The sequence below is a fragment of the Cygnus atratus genome, chromosome 2 (genome assembly GCF_013377495.2).
Source record: "Cygnus atratus isolate AKBS03 ecotype Queensland, Australia chromosome 2, CAtr_DNAZoo_HiC_assembly, whole genome shotgun sequence".
In the NCBI taxonomy this organism is placed as follows: domain Eukaryota; kingdom Metazoa; phylum Chordata; class Aves; order Anseriformes; family Anatidae; genus Cygnus; species Cygnus atratus.
Genome location: NC_066363.1, coordinates 23,441,384 through 23,464,701, shown reverse-complemented (window position 1 = coordinate 23,464,701; position 23,318 = coordinate 23,441,384). Strand labels below are relative to the sequence as shown.

Genomic DNA, 23,318 nt, shown 5'->3' with positions numbered 1-23,318 from the left:
AGAAAATAAATTTCAGAAGTACATAAATTATATGTAAATTCAGATCTGATTTGAGGAACAATTTCAGTAAAAAATAAAAAGTAGAATTTTAAAACCGTGGAGATATTTATTTTTAAAATCTTAAAACAAAACAAAACAAAACAAAACAAAAACATAACTGACTTCCTTAATTATGAAGCAATAATTTTAAATTAAAAAAAAAATCCCTACAATTAAAATAAGAAAAATTAAACCATAAAGATAATTAACTCCAAAATATCATGAACCCATTTTGTTAATGAAGTGAATAAATCAGCTGGGAATGCAACCAAAAGACATTTGATGGGATCTGGTTTCACCAGCCTCCTTTTCATTACAAAGTATTTTGCTTCTACTTAGTCTCCAGATTTTTTTTTCCAGCAGTTTTTCTTTGATGGCTAAAATGTTAAGCAACCAAAGAAACTTTGACTTTGAAAATCAACTACAAAGTAAGCTATCACAATTTGTAAACACATTCAAAAAATTTGGCATAATACCAGTTTATGCTGAAGCAGCTGCTTTTAGAAATTAAAACACTTCCATTTTACTGCAATGGAACAATCTAGTTTGATTAAAACTAAGTTAGAAAATTGGTCCTAAGTTGTATTTTAAATACTCAGCCTAATTGCAATTCTCAGCTTCTTCAGATAGCTGGATATAATGGAATAAAATCCTCCAAACATTTTCAATGTGCTTTATATCAGTTCTGAAATATATATTAGTAATTGTGCACTACATCATTGCAAATGAAATTATTTCAGACGTTTCAAATCCAAATAAACAGGTATTGTCTGTCAGACACTTCACTGTCCAATTATATTGGGAGGCAGGCCTGTAGTCTAGCCACAATTATGATCTTAATTTCTTGCTAAATATCCCATGTCGAGTTAGTAATATTATAAAAATATCCAAAGTATACCATTCAAAAAGATGCCGAAGCCCTCACCTATTTTCAGAAACACACTTATTTTTAGAGATTTCAAGTACACGTTACCCTGAAAGTTAGACAGATGCAAGACTTCAGTTTGCAAGTTCAGTTTGGGAAGCCATGCTAGAGACTTGGCATGTTTGCTTAGATTCAGTACACCTTGTACTTATGAGAACTGTGACATGGTTGTTCATGAGACATGACCTGGAAAACCAGTTTCTGCTCAGAATTCTACTTCTGTATTTTTATGAATTTCATCATGACTTTATAAAACCAGCCAGTTGTTTATGTTATTTGTGAAAGGGGTGAAATATATTTGCATGTACTTTGGGCAAGACTCTCCCCAACACATCAGAGCTTTGTTGGCAAGGAAGAAGAGTTACCTTGTGGGCCAGTGACCTCCAAGGTTCAAGGCCTGCACTATCTGAATTGCAACTCTGGGCTGCTGCATCCCACCCCTGACATAGCCACAGCAGGCAATGCCAAAGAGCTTGGTTTCATCACTTTCCTTCTCCTGCCTTCTCAGAAGCTTGGCTGGGGGAAAAATTTAGCAGTCTGTGCCAGCAAAGAACCCCCTACAATAAGGGGGTATTTTTGTTATGTATTTGTGGCCAGACTATAGTCCCTTTACACTGTCCAAGCAACATATCCCAGTGATAAAATCACTGAAGTAACTTTGAGATGTTGTGATGACCCTGTTCTTCCAATGTCAACTCATCGCCTACCACTATGAGGCTCTCCAAATTATGGCTGGGAAACAGAACAAGGTACTTGTGGTCCCAAGGTTTATCTTTTTGGCTCATTCTGAAAGGCCTTACACAGATCAAGCATTGCGTTTACATGCTCATAAAAGCAATCTTTTGAGGTGTGTCAAGATTGCACTACCTTAAATTGTGTTACTTTAAATCACCTGTCATTGTTGACGTTCTTTGTCCTGTTGTGCCTGAGTGCTGTGGTCCTCTTCCTACAGACAGTCACAGGCTTCACTTCAGGCTGTTCTTTCTAAACTTTCTGCAACATGACATTAGCTGGACCCTGTATTTCTTGTGATGGTATCAGGACAGGCTTTAAAACTGCTTCTATCCTGTGATATGAGAAACTAATCAACATTCATATGCAGTCAGACAACACTTGTACTTTAAAATATTTGCCATTTTGTACAGCAAAACAGTAGATTTCCCCTCGGATACGTGATTGAACACTGGATATCTTTTTTCTTTAAATTTGTTTCTGGAGCCATGGTGCAATTGTTTGGGCTAGTTTAAATAACTAGAAACACCAAAAATTTCTTTTATTGTAGGTAACTGTTGGGTCTGGCTAGAGCAAGAATGATGATGGGAATCTTGACCTTGGAATAACGGATGAACAATGGGATTTGGATGTATAGCAGGAGGTGTGGCTGCATTCAGGTGTGGTGTAAATAAGGCTGGGATGTACGCAGCATGTGGCAGTATGGGGAAGTTCAGTGGGGAAGGGTGAGTAGGGGTGGTGGAGACCAAGTGCAACGGGTGTCCTGCCAGCAGAGCAGGGTGGGCAGGAATGAGGGTTGGTGCTAATGGAGAAAGTGATATAGGGGTGAAATGTGCCTGAGAGAGGGGATGGAGGTGTGCCAGGGAAAGATGGCTGCCATGGGGATGTACAGATGCTGAGACAGCAAAGCGTTGCAGCAGTGTATGGTGGATAGTGGTGACAGTAGCATGCTGCTGAACAGGGATGGTGGGAACTGCTGGTGTTGCAGAGAAGGCAGCTGGTCCTGGGGCAGGCAAAACTTTCAGGTGTTTTGCCAGAAGTTGTTTCTGCATATGCTGCTGGGCTTGCAGCTGCAGCAACCTATATTTGTCTACTTCTTCTGGTGAGAATGTTATAGGCTGCTGTGTTAAAGGAGGGGAGATGGATTTAGTGTACACTTCTAGTTCATTTACTGTGTCATTGTAGTTCTGCATAGCATTGTCACAAAGAGAGTCTGAACTGCCTTCTGCCTGGTTCAAGTCCATGTTTACATCATGTAGTTCTTCTTTGGTCTCTGTTGAATTAGCAACAACAGAATATCTTTTAGAGGAAAAAGCACCAGGGAAATCATTTGGTACTGGGTCACAGCTTTGTATAAAGGGTTGTACTTCATTAATGAAGAGATTGGATTGTTCCTTTATTGCTGTGCTCCTTTTTACGCTCGGGCTCTGATAGCCTGTTCCTATTTGAATGATGTCTTTAAAAAGACAATGATCATAATCAGTCCCTGCTGAACGAGCAACATTGGTTATCTCTGAAGCTTCAGATTTGTTTCTTTTCACACTGCCTTCCAATGGACTTTCATTTTGCCCTATGTCATTTTTACCTGTGCTTAGCAGTTTCTCTGGCAAAGGTAACATTGCTGTATCACCTACCGATGATGAAAACTGAACCGCAAAGTGACTTTGTGAAAGATCCTTTAATTCCATACCACAAATGTTTGAAAATCTTTCTGAATCATGCATTTGTTCTTGGGTTTTCTTGGACTGCACTCTTTCCAACAATAACTTGGCTGTCAGTGACTTTCTTTTTCCACATATGTCTTTTACCAATGTTTCAGAAGAGCAGGTAGCAAAGTTTTTCGTCTGGCTGTTTGCATTCAGAGATTCATAATGTGTAGTTCCATCATTTCCTCTTTTGGTGTTAGAATCTCTTTCTGCATCCTCTTTTGTTTTATTCTCACAGTTATCAGTCTCTTTTGAGAAGGACCCTGCACTACTACCTCTTGATACTCTGCTGCTAGATGAGCTCTCGCTGCTTCTTGATTCTGTGGTGGAAGAACTTTTGGAGCCATTGTAGCTTCTACTTCTACTATTCACTCTGCCAAAATGCTGGTGTCTACATTTGCTGTGTTTAGATCTATCTCTGTGGTGTAAAACTTTATGTCTTGAACATCTTTGATATTTAATTGTGCCCCTCTGTGTGCAGTTTCTACTTCTGTGACTTCTAACATGGCAAAGATAATTATCATATGCATCATCAGAAGTAAAAATACAGTTGTGCTTTCTGTGTTTACATTTGTGCCTTTCAGCTGTCTTGCTTTTCCTTTTGCAACAACAAAGCAAATGATTTCTGCTGTGATTGTTTGATGTGGGACTAGAGGAACTGCTCATGTAGCTACTTGTACTGCTAACGGAAGTGTCAGAATAGCTGGAATGTCTGTCAGAGGAGGACTTTTCAGGAGATGGAAATCTCCAGCATCTTGTAAAACTTCCACTTTCTTCATTTTCTGAATACCTGCTGTTCGAACCAGATTTATAACTAAGGAAACTTCCACTAGAATATTTTCCACTGTCACTTATGTCACTGCTGCAGCTGGCCACATCTTGAATGGATCTGCAGTCATTTTGGTTTTCATGAGTTTCTTCAGAATAAATTAAATGACATTTTGCAGCTTTAGTCTTTTTAATCCTAGACATAAAAGCAGAAAAGGAAATGCGTTCATTTCTAATGCTCTGTTTTTTTCTTTCACAGCTATGGAAATGATGCTTTAAAGATCTTTTCTGTGGTGTTGTATGAAGACCTTTTTCTGTCATATAATCCTTTTGTGAGACATCAAGGTAAGCAGGCACTTTGGGTATATTTTCATTCAAATAATCTGAAATATATTTTCGACCATTTTTGTTCATTTCTTTCCCTATGTCTGACTCAGCTTTTTGCTTGGCCTTTCTTGGATTTAGGGAACCTTTCATCTTCTTTGGTTTCAACAACTGATTATCTTGTTCATTTGACATTTGCTTGTGTTTTATTAAACCTGAGGCTTCATTTTCATCTGCAGTCTTATTTATAGAGTAGTCTTTACAGCCTTCTTTGTTTGTTTCATGCTGTTTACCATCTCTGTGATTTAAAGAGAGTCTGAAGTCAAAATACAATGGATTACAGCCATATGAAATACATGGCTCAGTTTTTGTAAACAAAAGTAATTCTGTGGGCCACTGCAGAGCAGTGCTGCCATCTTTGCTCACTACATGGAGGAAAGGCAGTTCCTGGGGCTTAGCCTCTTTAACCACAGTCTCCCTAGAAAGCGATTCTGTATTTCCATTTGTGGTTTCTGAAACCTCCAAATATCTTTCCCTCTTTACTACCCCAGGACTGTCATTAATGTTGCTTGAAAATGTCAGCTCAGGCACTGGCTGTTGTGGGAGCTCATGTAACTTGTCAGACAGTTGGGCATTGCTGTGCTTGTAGGTGTTTGGCTGTATGCAAAAACTGTTAGCTTGGCATGAAGGTGAAATGAGAGTTTCCAACAATTGCTCAGACTCACTCAGTTTACTCTCTTGATCTGTTTCTCTAAGTGAACCTGAAAAATCCAAATTTGAAAGCTGTATTTTGATTTTGGAAAATGAAGAATGAACACTGACCTTTTCTTCTATTTCTCTATCACTACTTCTATCATTTTCTTTTAGCATTTTAAGTTTCACAGTTCCATGACTTGATGCACCGTTATCCAAATCCATTTGGTCTTGTGGAATAGGTGGTCCTTTATCCAGGCCTGTTTTCATATCCTCTTCCAAAAGTGTGCCAGAACGACAGCCCTCAAGAACTTGCTTTGTTTTATGGTTGGGGGATTCACTACAATCATTTCCTTCTTCAGAGTTCTCACTGAAGACTGATGCTGAGGACTCAAGCTTCAAAGGGACTTTTTTAGAAAATGAGAAAGACACCCCTGCCCTTTGAGAAGCATTGGTGCTATCTGGGAACACTTGTGAGACTTGATTTTGAAGCACGTGGCATCTTTTAGTAGGTGAATCGTGCCTGCTTATGATAAGCTGCTGTTTCTCTAGTATACTGCTGGAGAAACCTTGTCCTTCACTTGCAGTGGTGCTTTGAGAACCAGCTGTGACCATGCCACCCTTGTATAGGAAAACTCCATCTGGCGACTGCTGCTTTTCCATGACTAATCTGGGGGCTTTAAGCATTGGTCCACTTCCAGTGATGCTGTAAGAAAATAAATAAAAACATGGTTGTATTAATTAAGCAACCAAGTTAAAATAGAACACACATTCGGCAATACATGTTTGGTAAAAGAGTGCCACTCATAAGACACTTCCACCCATAACATCTGCAGAATCAGCCTCTGTAGCAGAAAAGGCAGTATCCTGCTTGCTTCGTGTGTGTGTGTAGGTTAAAGAGAAAATTTTATTTTACCTTTATATTATTACACAAGAAAGGATTTTGTGAAATATTCAGAGATATTAATGCTAATACTATCTCTAAACATTGGTGGGGGAAAGGATGCAAGGTGGATTTCCATCAATATTAATGGCAACATCAGCACTCTCATTATCAACCACCATTTGGCTTTCTTTGTTGTATTTTTCTCCTCCTGTATTTTACTTCAATTAATTACATTTTTCTTCTTCCCCAAAACTCTCAGATTTTAAATCTGGGGTTTACTTTTCTTGCACTTAAAAAAAATAAAATAAGATCAATGTATTCTAAGGAGAACTTAACAAACATGGTGAATTGTTGGTTGTTTGCAATTTATGTTTAAATGAATGGAATGACTGGAATGACCACTGTCTTTTTCCATTAGAGATGATATGTACATAGCCACCAAAAAAATGTTATTCCAAGTAATATTTTAAACATACACTTCATTAGATAAATTATCTACATTTGCTATCAAAGCCTACAATACACCTACATGAAACAATTTTGGAAGCAGTTTCAGTAAAGAGTTTGATTAAAAATTAGAAAATATTTTAAAAAACTGTAAGTAAAATACAACTGCCAGATCTGCATAGCAGTTATCTATAAACAGGCTAGCATGTTTTATAGGTGCTATAAAAAAACATTGATCTCCAGCAGTGGGAACAACATAAAGACTCCCTGGGGTAGGGTCACCTCAGAGTAAGAGAATATATATGCATTTCTGAGAATAAATTTGCATTTGCCACAAACTTAGCATCAGAAGATACAAATCCACCCCTATTTGCATATCAGGAAGGAATTCTGTCTTGTAGAAAGCATATAAAGAGATCTTTTTGAAAGTCTGCTTGGAATAGCAAAATATTTTTTTTTTTTCTCCCCCCAGGTTTTCTGTGCACCAGATTAACAGTAATTTTGTTGTCAGATTGTATTAGCTTGTTGTAAAGAACCCTGCTGGAACCTGAGACACAGTATTCAGGGACAATAACAGTTGTGTGTGTGCACAAACTTTTGCCTAGCGAGGCTGACTTTCTGTCTTGCCTGGACAACAGCCAAGATTGCACATCTCAGCCATCCCTGAACTCATCTGTCATTACCAACAAGAATAGTATGTGCTGTATTTCCAGGCTTTCTGTAAGGGATACGGGACTTGTAGCTCATTCTGTAAGCAGACCCAGTTGTTCCCTTCCTGTCTCATTCAGACCTGATTTTTTACTACTGATCTTATCAGTCTAAATCTAAAACTACATCTTCAAGTACATAGACATAAAGGCATCTTTCCACAGGCAGTTACATTTCTTCCAGTAGATCTGTATGAAAATGGAGTTGTAACCATAAAAGTGATACATTAACACTAAACTGTTATATTTCAGCAGATTACTTAAAAGCAATTACATTGGCCAAAATGAGTGTATAATAAACTCTCAATGTTATTATTTCTAGGGTACTGTAAAGTTGATATGAATTAAAAAGGATGCTGGTTTAATTATCTAGTTAACTCATTATGGTCATAGATTAACATAAACAATTGGTCTGGTAGCAATCTATTTTACTGAAGCATTCAGTGTCATTAAATAAAGGAGATTTCTCAAATGTAAGGCTTTATTAGTGTAAACTTCATACTGTATCTTGATATGCATCAATAGAACTAAAAGTACTGGGCAAACTTAACTGAGTTAATTACTTATTTTCCATTCACTTAATGATATTTCCATTAGTGTACACAGAAACTGTGAGAATAATCTCAGTATATTGAAAATAATGAAAATGATTCACAGATCAGGCACCAGCAGACCAGTGCTAAAAGGGTGGCTTTCCTCTCATGTTAGCTTACTATAAAATGATAAGACAGTTATACTACTCTACATGGGTCAGTTTTAATAAGGTAAAATGGTGATATAAAATCATCTCCAAACCACTCAGTTCAGAAGAGATTAGATTAACTGGTTACAGGAGAGAAAAACACAAACCTTCAAATAGCATGTAATTAATTCAGGGACTTTCAATTTTATGGTTTAGAGAACAGGAACATTAGGAGTTGGGGATAGCTGAAAGCAGGTTACAATATTTGCAATCTCTGTCCATTACAGAGTGTAGGAGTAAAAATTTGGAGATTTCTTCTGGGATTGAGGAAAGTAGGCATTAAAATGTAATATGAGTTTTAAATACTTGCCATTCTGACTGTTTCCGTAACTCTGCGAGCTGGTGGAGCCGCTTGAGTGCTTTTTCCTGTTTCTTCTCATCTTTCCATGACTTTGAAGCCACGTTTCGAGCAAATTCCCTTTGTTTCAAGTCTTTTAATCTCTGTATGAAAAGAGCAAAAAGAGAAGAGATTATATACGTAAACAGCATACGCATTACCTCTAACTCAGTTTATTTGCTTTTGGTGAAGCTAGTATATAAATGGACAGTAAGAATATACTTAAAATGCTATCACTCTAAGAAGATATTGAAAATTCTATTTTTGCCTAACAAAATAATATGATTGAGCCATCACTACTCAGCTGATATATACCCACATATGAATGAAACCTTCATTCATAGATACAGATTTTAATCCTGAAATATATTTGTCTTATGCGTGCACATATCTTCTGTTGTGTACAAATACATGGACAAAACTAGCCTCCATTTAATTCAGCTGGAATTTTCCTGTCATATTCAGTCAGTTGGAATGCAATCCATAGCCATATACTGGAATAAATCTGAACTTGTGTGTGTATTTTTTAGAGCTCTATACTTGCACAGGTATGCATGGATGTGTGTGTGTCTCTGTGTTGCTTCTGTAGCTTTTTAAGACTGAATTTGTTATTCAAAGGAGAGAACTACTGTCTGAAAGATTCCATCAGGAAACTCTTCTTTGGGTATATTCACAAATTTTCTGGATCATGTCATACATCTGTAAGTCAGCTAATTCCTATTGGAGAAAGCAAAATTCTTTGCCTTTATTACATTTTTATTACATGGTTTTGTGGTGCTGATAGTGTAAGGCAAAGTGAAAGAAAAGAAGACAAAAAAACAGAAAGTGTCAAAAATATCCTCTACAAAAAAAGTGGTGCTATCTGGACGTTGAGTTCACTGTGCTCTGTAGGTCACTGTGGGTCATGCCCAACATTACGACTCAGGAACACGCACTTCCCAATTCAGGTCCATATTTCCATGCTCTACAGAAATACCTTGCTCCCCTCACCAACTTCCCAGCACCAGGGTGTCTGGGGAAGGGAGGTTCATAAGCGAGAAGGGAGCTCAGGTACACTGAGTCAGATCTCCAGACTGGAAACCTTGACGACCTAAGAGCTGAACCCCAGCATCCACTTGCCCCTCAATCTGAAGGAGACACTGCGTGGGACTTATATTTCCAGAATAGGCAGAACAAGCTGCTCAAAAGTCTCACCATGGCTGCACAGACTTTTGCACAGGCCATTAGGGATCTGTGTTTGAGGTACCAAGTTGAAGACAGAGAGACCTTAACCTATAGTGTGTCATGAGAATGACAAAGGCATAAGAGAACTGCTTTCTGGAGAGAGAGAGCTTTTCTCAGTAGATGAAGACAAAGTGAATATGAAAAAAAAAAAAAAAGCTGTGTTGTTGTTTTATAAAATCTAAAGAGATGCTAATTCCTTTTTTATTTTTATTTTTCTTCAACTAAAATTAGAGAAATATTAAGTCATCCATTTAATGGTGATGGCATAATATCACAGAGAGACACATAATAATGGCATAATATCATAGGAACCCTTGGGGAAAGAGGTGATGCAGACTCTGATTATGTTCTGTGAAGCGTGCTGGAAAGCTGTGGTAGGTATCTCTCATCATGGTCATGTCAACTCTCCTTCAAGTATATTTGTGAAAAAAGAATTAAAAAATAAATTAAAAATGAAAAAGCCAGACGCCGTTGTTGGGAGAAAAAAAAATGTTGTGAGACTAAGGTCAGAAGTTTCTTGTTTGCTCCCAGCCTTCTGGACCCCGAGACTTGTGCTTCTGTGCACTCGTATGGAGCTAGAGAGAGCTGGGCTGTCCAGGAATCAGTTGTCCAGGGAGCCTAAGAGCTGTCGGTGACCTGCCTGATGTCTTCCCATGGACAAACTCCCTTGGATGGGGAGGAGAAGGCCAGAAAGGCAGTTGCTCAGGTAACTAGGGCAGCTCCAACCAGCAAGAACCATCCTGCCACCTGGTGCCTGTTGAAAGTTTAACTGTATTAATCAGAAACCTTTGCAGTCTGTCTAATCCTTATATCTCTCTGGAAATCCTCTATCAGCTGTGACATTTAGTATTTCACCAAACTAGACTCCAAAACAGAACATCTGCAAAGTCCTCTTTAAAACACTTAAAATTCAGTTCCTTGGAAAGAAATGGTTATTCCACTAATTTTTTATTTTTTTCCTGTCCCCCTCCCTGTCCATCTTTTGTCCATCTTTTCCAGCCCATATAGCATTCCATTCCCTCAACATTTTTGCCTGTAGTTTACAATAAATTAGACAAATATGTAAGACAACATTACTGCTGGTCCAAGACAGTAATTTCTTTTTAGTAATATGTTAAAGCCAAAGCTGTAAAGTAAACCAGAGAATCTTCCCAGAACAAACTTTGTCATCTTTCATATTTACATGAGTGTAAAGATATTTAAGCAGTAAAGATTCTATCTTCCATGAAAAAACACAGAATCTTGAGTCTTATTAACATCTTCCATGTGAACAAAGGGCAAAGAAATACATTTGAGAAATGTCGTTTAGTGCCGCTTGCTGTATTTTAGCTGTCACCATGAGCTGTTTGGTATCACACATAAAGCATTCATGAGGAAAAACAGAAACAGTTTCTACCTGTCAAGGAAACAAAGAACAATGTGCATGCTAGTACTATGGAGTACAGGTACTGCAAAGCAATGCCATTTCACTTCTTTGACAGTTAGGATGATAATCAACAAAGCAAATGGACCAAAACTAAGAATAGAAGTCGTAGTGGTATTTTTTGCTCTCTAATGGCATACAGAATGTGTCAAGGAAGAAGCGAAAAGAATACAAAAAATATAGGTAAGTGTAGCTGAGCACTCATCAACTGGAGATGAAAACCAAGAAATTAAAAGCATCTACAGTCTGAGCAGAGAAAGGGTCTCTCCCTGCACATGCCCCCATCAAAACAAAAAAGCTGCACTGCCAGAGCTCCGATTAGGAATTGTAATGAAATTTGTCATCTGTGTTGGATAGACCATGGGACTGCCCACTGAACCTGCAAAAGCCATGGTTTTCCTCACTAATAACCTGTGCCAGTCTTTTGACAGGCATGCAAATATCTTTCACAGGTGGTGAACAACAGCATGCAACTGATGAGGTACCTGAATGACAACCCTAAGCTCAGCAGGTGTGCTTGAAAATTAACATCACTTTACATGGCAATTGCATTTTTCATGTAATTAGGTACTTAACTGGGCATCCAAATACAGGCACGTGTAATAAATTATGATTTATTTAATAGCAGTTTAGTGTTCTGTCCTTCACCTGCTACAAATATCATTGCTACAGAATTATTTTTCATATTTAGACTCATGTTCTATTCTTTGTTTTTCATGTAAATGTGCATGTGGATACTGCCATATCTAGAAGTAACACCTTTTTTTTTTTTTTTTTTTTTTTTAAACCCACACAGAATATTAAAAGACCACAAAGTAATTTTCACTATTATGGAACACTTTACTTATATAACCATGTCTGAGTCACATTGTCTCATCTATGTAAGACCCACTCAAAAATTGCTGAATATGTTATTTTCCCCCCTGAACTCTGGTATGATTCATCAGGGGATCCAAATGAGTCAATGGAGTTGCATCTTTGTTACCTTCCTTTGTTAGCCAGGAAACATCAGTGGCCAAATACCATACGTGCACTGTACTTTAGTAACTTCTACGAGATTTATTTTTTTTTTTAAATTGTTGCTTCATTGTGGCCAATACTTACTTACTTACTGTAGCATACTTACCACTGACTGCATTTTCAGTAGTAAGATTACTTTTTTTCCAGAGCTTGATCCTGATTTCTATTCCTCCATGTGAAGAAGAGCATTTCTCTGGATTGTCATTAATCTGAACAAATTTAGATGCCTGTGGCAGTTTCTTAGATTTTCTTTACAACCACTGAAGAGAAATTAGCATTTTTATGGACCTAATCACCTCATCTGAAATCAGTGGGGTAAAGTGAGATGTAAAAGTGTCTTTCTTTTCTTTGGGTAAAGAGGGTATTAATGGTGACTATCTCAGACATGGACCACTTTTGATAGGGGAAGAGTGTGCGATTGGTACATTGTCACTTGGTCACACAGGTAGTATTCGTGTTTACAGGTTCCATAAAAGAGTAATTTGTATTAGTGTTACTTTTGGCGTATATAAGAGAAAGAAAGTTGAGAAAGACTTCTGGGCTTATTCATTTTTTATTTTTTTTAGGAAACCATTGACAACATAAGGTTTCTATAATCTGCATTTCAAAGTGATTCATTTGACAGGGGATACACAGAAAAAAAAATGGAGAAAGTGTGCTTGCAGTACTGGTTAAGAACACAAATACATTGAGAAGCATAGAGAAGATACTTGTTCTTCTCTCACAAGATTTCTTGTCTTGGTCATTTCCCTGCCAGATTTCTCACCCTTCCTTCTCTAGGTGGTTGCTGACTTCAAGAACCACTTTTTCTCTTGTTCACTTTCTCTCAATTTAAGGACCAGAGGGAATGTAGTACTGGGAGAGAGTTACTTCTTTTGAGAATTCTGCCAGGGGTCATGTTCACCTCATTATAGAGATCTACTTGGGAGTCTCAGTGTATCTCTACTTCAGATACTGGGTCAAATAAGTTTTGCTGCAAGTATATTGAGAAGCAAATCATGTTTTTGTTCTCAGTGGTGTAACTACGCAGATTTAAATAGAAGGCAGGTTTGGAAAAAAAATGTTAAAATTTCACGCATTAAATCAGAAAATATCAGGTCAGATTGAGTTAGACAACTTTTTCCACTTACATTCAGATATTTTATTTCCAAATATCATTCACATTCAATGTATCTGATAAAATATTCATCACTGTAAGGCACTGTAGCCCCAGATAGAAACGTATGCATCTCTGCTTACTTCAGTCAGCTTCATGTATATGAGGCCTGCCATATGTAAAGAGCCTTCTCTGAATTCAAGTCCATAAACTAAAGTGTTTGAGTGCATGATTGACTTAAAGATTGATTTCCACTTTGCTAAAAAGCTCCTTAATTGAATTCTAATCAAACTCACCATAGAAGGGTTAAATGAGGAAAAAAAAAAAAGTGGAATGTGATTTTCAGTAATTATTCTCTTGCCTAAGACTGGAACTAAGTAAAGTATTTATAAAATGATTTTACACTGCAAACCATCAAATGAGAATGATAAAGTTACTAGAAAATAAAATTAGACTTCATGTCTGAAGCTTATAGTATTAACTCTCTAAGTGAAGTAGGGGAAACAACAAAGAAGAAATTTGCTTTTACTATAATAAATAAAATCCTAAAAATAAAAATGAAAGGCTATTACATACAGAAATTAACCAGGAGATATGAAACTCAAAAATTACCTGACAAATTGTCATGTTTTACATATAAATAGTTAAAGATCCCTTTGAAATGTGTGATAGTGACTATTTTTTGGAGTGTATTTTATAATAGCCAATTATAATGGATTCAATATTGTTATCAGGAATGAATGGAAGCTAGAAAGAAAATATCCTTGCATGATTGGGTTAGGGAATGAGATGACAGCAGGAGGGCAAAAATCAATCCTTAGACATGCCCATCAATGAATGAGTTGTTGATCACAGATCCAACTGAAAGAAAAAATTACAGCCAGGTGTTTGTTTTCCTGTTCCTTCATAGAAACTGCTGCTAAATCTTTGTAGAAAGAGGATCTGATCTAGTGCAATGGGTCTTGATACCAGAAAGAAACAGGATCTACCGCTGCTTATCTGTTTCTTTTCTGTGGGAGCTTCTTACAGTTCAGCCAGATCAGCGAATATTCTTGCTACTTAAACTGATTTCAGCCATTGCCCAAAGTATGAGTTTGGACTAATGAAATTCGGGGTACATTTGTACAGCTCATGAGAAACCCCCAAGTAACGTTAAAACGGATTGCAGGGAGGGCATTTCTGCAGGGCAAAGGATAGAACAGGCACTTTGTGGCAGCAATTCACTCGTCTGAAGGACTGAGCTATTTGTGAATTCAGCATATGCTCTGCTTGACCACCCACATTTATATCAGTTCCAATGAATTTATTGTCATATGGTCCAGCAAGCTGTCTGTGTACCGTACTATTTGATTAGACACATCCAGTGTCACTTTGGAATATAGAGTAATTTACCTAGTAAAAGCAACACATTTGAAAGATAAGAATCTTAAGACAAGGACTGTATCTTCACTGCATGTTTATATACAACCTGGCTCATGGGGTCTCTGGTGCTGATTCTCAGCCAGAGAAAAACAAAAGCTCATTTAATTTTTTTTTTCCTTCCCATGTAAAGATCTCAAAGAGAATAAACTGCTATGACAATTTTGTAAAATCAAAATTTTCAATACTTGTTGTAATCTTACTTTAGAAATTTTTAAGCTTTTTTTTCCCACATTTTTGAAGCCTATCTCACCACTTAGTGTTTCTTTGTTCTATCTGTAGCAGGTGAAATATATCACTTACATTTTAAGGAAAAGAGCCTGAATTATCCAAGAATTCAAAAGGCAGGTCTAAAGCATGGCCTCAGAATTCCTTCAATGTAGTCATCAGACTTTCAGAGTAACAATAATGATAATAGACGTGATTTTGCATACATTTTATATAACACTTTACAGAGACAAATCTCAGATGTCTTATGAAACAGGCACTTTTACCATGATACTATTTTACAAATAAAGAAATGAAAGCAAAGAGAGATGGAATTACTTATGAGAAGAGTAGGGAAGAGGCTAAATCAGCACTCACAAATGTGTGTTTAATTAGCACATCTTACTCTTTATAAGCCCATTGGAACAAGATGGAAGATGCCAGACATCTGAATTAAACCTGCCACGGTTTTGACTGTGATAGAATTAATTTTCTTTGTAGAAGCTTGTACAGTGCTGTGTTTGGGATGCAGGATGAGAACAATGCTGGTAATGCATGGATGTGTAGTTGTTGCTGGCAGTGCTCACCCAGAGGCAAGGCCTCTCCTGCTCTGCACGCTGGCCAGCCAGTGAGGGGCTGGGGGTGCACCAGGAGCTGGGAGGGGACACAGCCAGGACAGCTGGCCCAGGCTGCCCAAAGAGGTGTCCCACCCACCCCACGGGGTGTCATGCTTGGCAATAACAACTGGGGGAGAAGAGGAGGAACTGGGGGGACATTTGCCGTGATGGCACTTGTCTTCCCAAAGAACCGCTGCGCTTGACAGGTCCGGCTTTCCTGGGAGCAGCTGACACCTGCCTGCCGATGGAAACAGTGAGCGAATTCCTTGTTTTGCTTTGCCTGTGTGCACGGCTTCTGCTTTACCTCATAAACTGTCAGTATCTCAGCCTGTGGGTCCTCACACTTTTACCTTCCCCATTCTCTCCCCCATCCCACCTGAGGAGAGCGAGTGAGCGGCCATGTGGTGCTGAGTTGCCTGCTGGGGTTAAAGCACAACAAAACCTGAATTTGATTTTCCTGTATAGTCAGTTGATTCTTAAGGACTGTGGTAGTGATGAGGGAACTACAATAAAGCATGAAATATACCCATTACAAAACATTGTGCTATGTCCACAATTACAATACATTGTGCTATGTATTGCGTGTGTCGATCTGCTCGAGGGCAGGAAGGCTCTGCAGGAGGATCTGGATAGGCTGGAGCGATGGGCTGAGGTCAACTGTATAAAGTTCAACAAGGCCAAGTGCCGGGTCCTGCACCTGGGGCGCAACAACCCCAAGCAGAGCTACAGGCTGGGAGATGAGTGGTTGGAAAGCTGCCTGGCCGAGAAGGACCTGGGAGTATTGGTTGATAGTCGGCTGAATATGAGCCAGCAGTGTGCTCAGGTGGCCAAGAAGGCCAACAGCATCCTGGCCTGTATAAGAAGCAGTGTGGCCAGCAGGTCTAGGGAGGTGATTGTGCCCCTGTACTCGGCTCTGGTGAGGCCGCACCTCGAGTACTGTGTTCAGTTTTGGGCCCCTCGCTACAGGAAGGACATGGATGTGCTCGAGCGAGTCCAGAGAAGGGCGACCAAGCTGGTGAGGGGTCTGGAGAACAAGTCTTACGAGGAGCGGCTGAGGGAGCTGGGCTTGTTCAGCCTGGAGAAGAGGAGGCTCAGGGGCGACCTTATCGCTCTCTACAGGTACCTTAAAGGAGGCTGTAGTGAGGTGGGGGTTGGTCTGTTCTCCCACGTGCCTGGTGACAGGACGAGGGGGAATGGGCGAAAGTTGCAACAGGGGAGTTTTAGGTTGGATGTTAGGAAGTACTTCTTTACCGAAAGGGTTATTAAGCATTGGAACGGGCTGCCCAGGGAGGTGGTGGAGTCACCATCCCTGGAGGTCTTTAAAAGACGTTTAGATGTAGAGCTTAGCGATATGGTTTAGTGGAGTACTTAGTGTTAGGTTGGAGGTTGGACTCGATGATCTTGAGGTCTCTTCCAACCTAGAAATCTGTGTCTGTGTCTGTGTCTGTGTCCATAGGTTACATAAAGGAAAGCTGAATCAGCAGACCACTACATTGTGGCTTTGTACTGCTGTGCTAGAGAACAAGCTCATCACTAAAAAGAGTTATTTTAATAAGCACCTGAGATAAATGTATGTTTTGTGATAGGTACCTTTCACTGCACTTCAGATGAAATTGTATTTGGTCAGGGCGAAGGGTGAAAAACAGTATGTGCATGACGAATATTAAAACCAACTATAAACAAAAGTCTCATCAAATGTCTCAAGGAAATAGAAAATCACTTTTTCTAATAAGAAATAATAGCTATCAATAAAAAGACTTTTAGGTTGTTTTCTTTATTCAGTCAAAAGCAAAGCATTCTTTCTCTTCTATTTGCTTAAAGCAGACAGATGTCTTCTGGAGTAGGAGAGCTAAAGGTAACCGGGAACAATACTATAACAAAATGGCTGATCAGAGTAAAGGAGGTATAATAAATGACATCTCCATGACATAAGATTCTTATTTGACAATAAGAAAGGCTACAAATGACTTTTATAGTCATCTGTCTGAAACTTCCCAATAACACAAAGCAGGGAACATCCTTTTTAACAGATAAACTGATAAAATCAAGTTACTTTGACAAGATCTATTTTACATAAACCAAATTAAATTACATTAATTACATTATAGTTCTTTAATACTTTATGGAATCCTGTATCAGTCATGCCAGCATTTTCCCTGGCACTGATGTCAGGATGACAGACTTTCTTGTTTATTCTCTTTAAACACTAGCATGGTTTCTAGCTTCATGCAACTTCCTCTAGTGCTCTGAGACTTATTAAAAATTCTCATTAATGGTTATGAGAGTGTATGGCGATCTCTTTCCCACTATTAAGTGTAGGTTACCTGAATCTTCTGGTATAAAAATATTTAGTTTCAGATTATGCTGCTTCATATTTTTCTTAGCTAATGCTAGAGTGGTACTTCACAATCATCATAAATATCAGAAATGTGACTAAATCATCTGGCTTTGCCCCAAGTATAGAACAGAAATCTGTATTAAATACTCTTTTTTTACATCACTGCTGACAAGTAACTCATTTCTATTTGGATCAGAAGATTCTTTATGTCCTCAATATACTTTCAGAAACCTTCTTGCCCTTACCTCTGATGACTACAAATTTTCCTTTTGCCCTTTTTACTTCCTCTATCACTTTTTTTCCAATTTCTTCACTTCTGATTTATGATCTTTACTATCCATTTTTCCTTTTTCTCCTTTATTATAAATTTAAGCCACAGAGAATTGACTTTCCTTCTAAACAAGATTAGCTGTTTATTACCTATTTGGTCTTTTTTCCAGTTGTGGGATTTTGGTTCGTAAGCTATCTGACAAATGCTCTTTTAAATTTCTTAAGTTTCTCTCACATCTTTCCATTTGAATTCTTCCTCCTAGTCCATTTTGCTGGCTCTTCCACCTTCATGACACTAGTTTCCTTAAGTAAGTGCATGTTGCAGTTTCTTTTTGGTTTTATTTTTGTTTTTATGCCATTTGCATTTACTAAACACAATCATGTCGTTTTTTCTAAATTTCCTTTATGCCTGTGTTGATCATCATGATACTAATAATATGTAAGTTAAAGATCAGCTTTATAGAGCCCCATAATGTAGATGAATCCAGATTCAGTAATTTGAAGCATTTTTGTACTATTCTTGACAGAAGGGAGGTCCACAGAGGCAACAAATTCAGATGGATAATCTGTTAACTTTAATTTCTTCGTGCATGGGATTGGAATAGCAGTTTATGTTCCAGTCTTCGGTTTATTTACAGGAAGAGATGAACAGATGTCCCATTATTTTTCCAGGGTAATTCACTCCTGCCACAGCCTGGTGTAGCCTTTGATTATCTGAGAAAATCTTCTGAGAACATATCTCAGTAAATTGTACTGATTAAAAATGGTTATTTTGAATATCTATTTTTATTTTCCAAATTTGTCTCACATAGTTATTATGTGTTGTGTATTTTGATTTTAGTGCCCTTTTTTTCCCTCCACTTTACCTATCCATCTCACTTCCCAGTTCATCAGCATTTCCTCCTGAAATCACAAAAGTAATAAGGTGCTTCCTAAGCAAATTCATTGTGTCAAGGTAAAAGATAACCAAACTGTGCAGAGTGAATGATGCCTTAATTTTCCAGTTTATAAAGGCAAAGACATTTTGGCCTATCCAGCACCATTTTTATTGCCACTTGCTTAAAATATTATTCATTTGAAATTTGTTATTTCCATTTGGTTTTCTTGAACATATTGCTGTTGCAACCTGCAGTGCTTAAAGCTTTCACTAAGACAGGGAGCTAAAAGCATGCACATAGGTCAAGATATGTGGTTCAGCTCACTGCTGTGTAACAGATCACTGAACTGCAACTTGACACCTTTCAATTGTGATTCCATAAGTTAAAATTAGTTTAATGCTGCTCAAGAAAATGCTCCCTGGAAAGAGGATGAAAATTGTACATCGTGGAGCTAATGGAAAGTAGCATTTAATGTCCCCCTTTCCCTCTTACCCATGATCTAGACTCTGTTTGTATTCACCCTTCTATCAAATAATGCTATAAACAAGCTAGTTTTTGATGTAGACATGGAAAGTTTTTAACACTATAAAGCTGAATTATCACTCCCTGCTTCTAAAACGTTATGTCACTTCTCAAATTTTGAGTAAAGTTTATTTTATTATTTGCTCTCAGCAAAGTTTTATTGCTGTAAAATTTGGAGTTGATCTTTTATTTATACCACTGCTTCTTATTCTAGTTCTCTATATTTTTTTACAGCCCTGAATTTTAGTTATTTCTTTTACTAAAGTATGATTGTAAGTTTGCATGCTCAAATTGAACAATCCTCTTAAAATATGCACCATCTCATATAAAACATGGTGACAGTAAATTTATATTCTTTGGCCTAGGTGAGTCAAAATGGAGAAAAGCAGGGCAGCTGGATCACGTTATAATTTTAATTTTGAAAAAATTATTCCATTGTTTTCCGGGTACTATTGTTTTAGTTTTTAGAAAGACCTTGTGCTGCTTGATGAACTCCAGAAATAAATAAGGAATTATATGAGAAATGATTTCAATTTGCTAGAAATAACAGAAAATCACAATAGCAATTACTATACTCTTCTCATGTACTCCAGGTTTAGATTTAGTGAGATATCACTTGTTGTTTTGCATGTATGCAGGTCCAATTTATGATTGCTTTCAATTTGCAGGCAAGAATCTTTATTTTCTTTTTTAACTATGCATCTGAACATTATGCTGTGTTAAATTTCAAAATGGAAAGGAAATCAGAATCTGACCTGGGTTACCAAGAGCCATAATTACGTGAATGAATTGAATGCCAAGTGTAACCCAGGATCAAACAATATGAAAGGCAGAACTCAGAAAAAAAATGTCATTGGAAGCTGATGAGAAGACTGGATTTTGCACTGAAGTGAAGAACGAGATGAGATTAATCTGAATATTCTGGGTTCCTTGAAAAAGGAAATAATAAATATTAATAAATATTAATTTGATAATGGTAATAAGTTAAATTTAATAAATTGTTTTATTTTGCCCCTAAAGTTTATTTATTAATTTACCCAATAATTCCTCTATTAATTGTGATTTTCTATTCTTGCACACAATCAGATCCTTATCTAATTTTGGAGATCTAAGGCAGGTTGACGATATGAGTAGTAAGTTACCACTCCACATACCCTATAGTAAAAGTGTAAATACTGAGCAATGGAACATGACTGCATTTTCAGTTTTAAAGATCAGTATTTAGAAATGTCTGTTTTGAAAGAAGCAGAGCTAAGAATCCTTCAACATGCTAAGGTTTGAAAATGAGCAGAGAAACATTGACTACAAACAGAAAGTCTCCTACAGTGTTCCTGGGGGGTTATGTCAATTCCTCTCTACTTACACATTTGTTTAAAGAAGCAGAATTTCTGCTTAGCAGGAAACTTTAACATTTGTGATTTATTTACATTTTAGTCTTACTGGAGGAAGTAAAAACTTGAGAACTTACTAAAAAAAATGAAAATTTAAACTGTTTCTAAGTGACTTTATGTCAATTCATCTAAATAGCAATGGAACAAAATGCTTTATAAAGTTATAATTTTAATAATTTGTTTTTACCTCAAGAATATTAAACATAATCTGTGCATATATTAAAACCCTATTTTTAAATATTTTCAAGATTGCACTGTTGAAACAGTGTATTTCAATCTTTATGAACAATTTCAAATTGTTTTAAAACAAAATGATGTAAAACTTTCCAAAGAGAAATGTTCCTGAACTTCTCACATTCCTGCCAAAGCATTCTGCTTTAAAAATAGTATTTCCTATTGGAAAAAGTGTTTAGTAGTTAACTTTGTGTTAAGGAAACATTTGTTTTTTATGGTCCCATCACCTGTGTTAATATATTTGTTTGGTATTCATATGAATATCATTTACATTTCTCTAGATATTCCCTTGCAATTTAATATGAGAAGGTGTTTAAAGAGCCCTCATCTTTTTAATGGCTCCTGGTGGAGCCTAATTATTATGAAATTGCTAAAGCAGAGAAATGATAATTAGTCTGGGTTACCTCCTTTATTTTTCCCTTGGAGACACGTTAAAATATGTTAATTAATGCTTTTAACTAAGAAAAGGTAATAAATGACTAATCCCACCATCTTTATCGCTATCTTGGTGATGTACAGAAATGTTTCTGGTTTGCTTTCAAATATTTGTTTCTGTTATAAGTGCCCCTTAAAGACATACAAGGTACATTGTACATTTTCTCAAACACAAACATCATTGATTAGCATGACTTTAAAGCTCCACAGGAATCAATTACACAGCTACATTCTTGCACATTAATTACTGCAGATGGTCAAAAATGAACAGAGCTATAATAGATGCAGATTCTAAACAGATGTTTGTAGGGCCATGTATACCTTTGTGAGTGCCAATGAGATTAGCAGAAATATTATTTTTCCAGACAGATATGAATAAGAGTACACTGTTTAAAAGTTATGCAGAAGCTAACAGAAGCATAATTTTTGTGAACATCTGATAGTACAACATTTTGCTAGTGAAGTTAATTGCCCAGTGTCTCCAAAAAGCTGGTCATAGCAGAAAATTACCGTAGGTAAAATATGTAATCTTGTTGAATAGTACTGTATTCTACAAGTCACTCCAAAATATGAACTGAAGTACTTGTAAATGTACAGCAATCAAAAACAAGCATAGCATCTTTCTTTAGAAAGTTCTTTCTTTCTATCACCTTGAAGCAAGACTTGTAGAGCCTGACCTCAGAATGACTCTGGTTTGTTTCAGATCCACTGATTTCTCTCTCTCTCTCACACATATACACACAATCTGCAAAGTATTTGGCTTACAAGGAACATTACCTAATATTCATCAGTCTTTTGAAGATGGTACAAGAAATATACTGTATATCTGTGTTCAGCTTTGCCATGTTCTTATTCATAGTGAATAGACACTGTTATATGAACAATAAGATTTTTACATAGAAGTAAGTAGTTAGGAGACATGCTGTATATCCCACTGCTTTTGTCCTTGCTACTTGTCTTTAAAAAGTGCAAAAGACATCTGAATACAGACATTAAAAAAAAGAACAACAATGCCCAATATCATTTATCTTGCCTATTAAATAATACAGGCATAACTCCAACTGGACTGACCTAGAGATTATCTATAAACAGGAACAATCATTTTAATATAAATGTTTAGGTTCTCCATATTTATTCTATTTTCTTAAGTACTATCCTATGTACTGCATGCGTTAACATGTCAGAACAGAGAACCAAAGAGGAATACATTGATTTTAATCACTACTTTTTACATAGTATGAAACTATATATGATTGGCTCTAAAACATTTTCTATTGGAATGGTGTGCTTCAGAAAGACTTTTTGTTTCAAAATCTATTGAATTTACATGTTTCTTCATGTTCTGGGTCAGGGAATTATAGAACAAAATTAAACTTTTAAACTATCCAAACTGATATTTTTTGGGAACAATTTCATATTTGTCACTATTTAATTTGGGTTTTGGCATCATGGTTTTGTTTGTTTGTTTGTTTTAACAAATCTAATTCTTCAGATTCCTTGCTTATTTGAATAAGCCATCAATTACACTGCATCACCCATTCCCCCTGACTGAAATATCATGTATAAAACTCTAGCAATGAAAAAGTATACTCTGAAAAGAATGGAAATGACAATAACAGGCATTAATGTAGAGCACTTCTTCTACCTGATATTCTGGTTATTGCTATGTCTTAAATGCCAGAATCTGATAATACACTTCTGTAATTCCTTATATAATGAAATACTAAAGAAATATCTTACAGTCATTGGACCGTCATTAACAACAATGAAATTAAGTTTCCCACTTTTTTTTTCCCCCAATCTAAAGAGGGTTAAATTGCTAATTTACATGCTAATTAGCATTCATTCTAAAGTACACCAAATGTAATTCCATAGCATCTAACATTTAACAATTTAGCTTATCTAGACATTAAATTTAAAAGCAGCTCTGCATTATTT

General features: G+C 36.9%; 1 protein-coding gene across 1 annotated transcript in view; it reads right to left on the bottom strand.

The window, feature by feature from the left end:
- Window positions 1-2,202: 2,202 nt before the first annotated feature.
- Window positions 2,203-23,318, bottom strand: part of ZNF804B (zinc finger protein 804B) — a 235,174-nt gene continuing 214,058 nt past the window's right edge. Inside the window, exons 3-4 of the mRNA XM_035545389.1 lie at window positions 8,280-8,410; window positions 2,203-5,893 (exon numbers count right to left, since the gene is read on the bottom strand). Coding sequence (XP_035401282.1) covers window positions 2,203-5,893; window positions 8,280-8,410 — 3,822 coding nt within the window. The remainder of the gene's footprint in view (window positions 5,894-8,279; window positions 8,411-23,318) is intronic.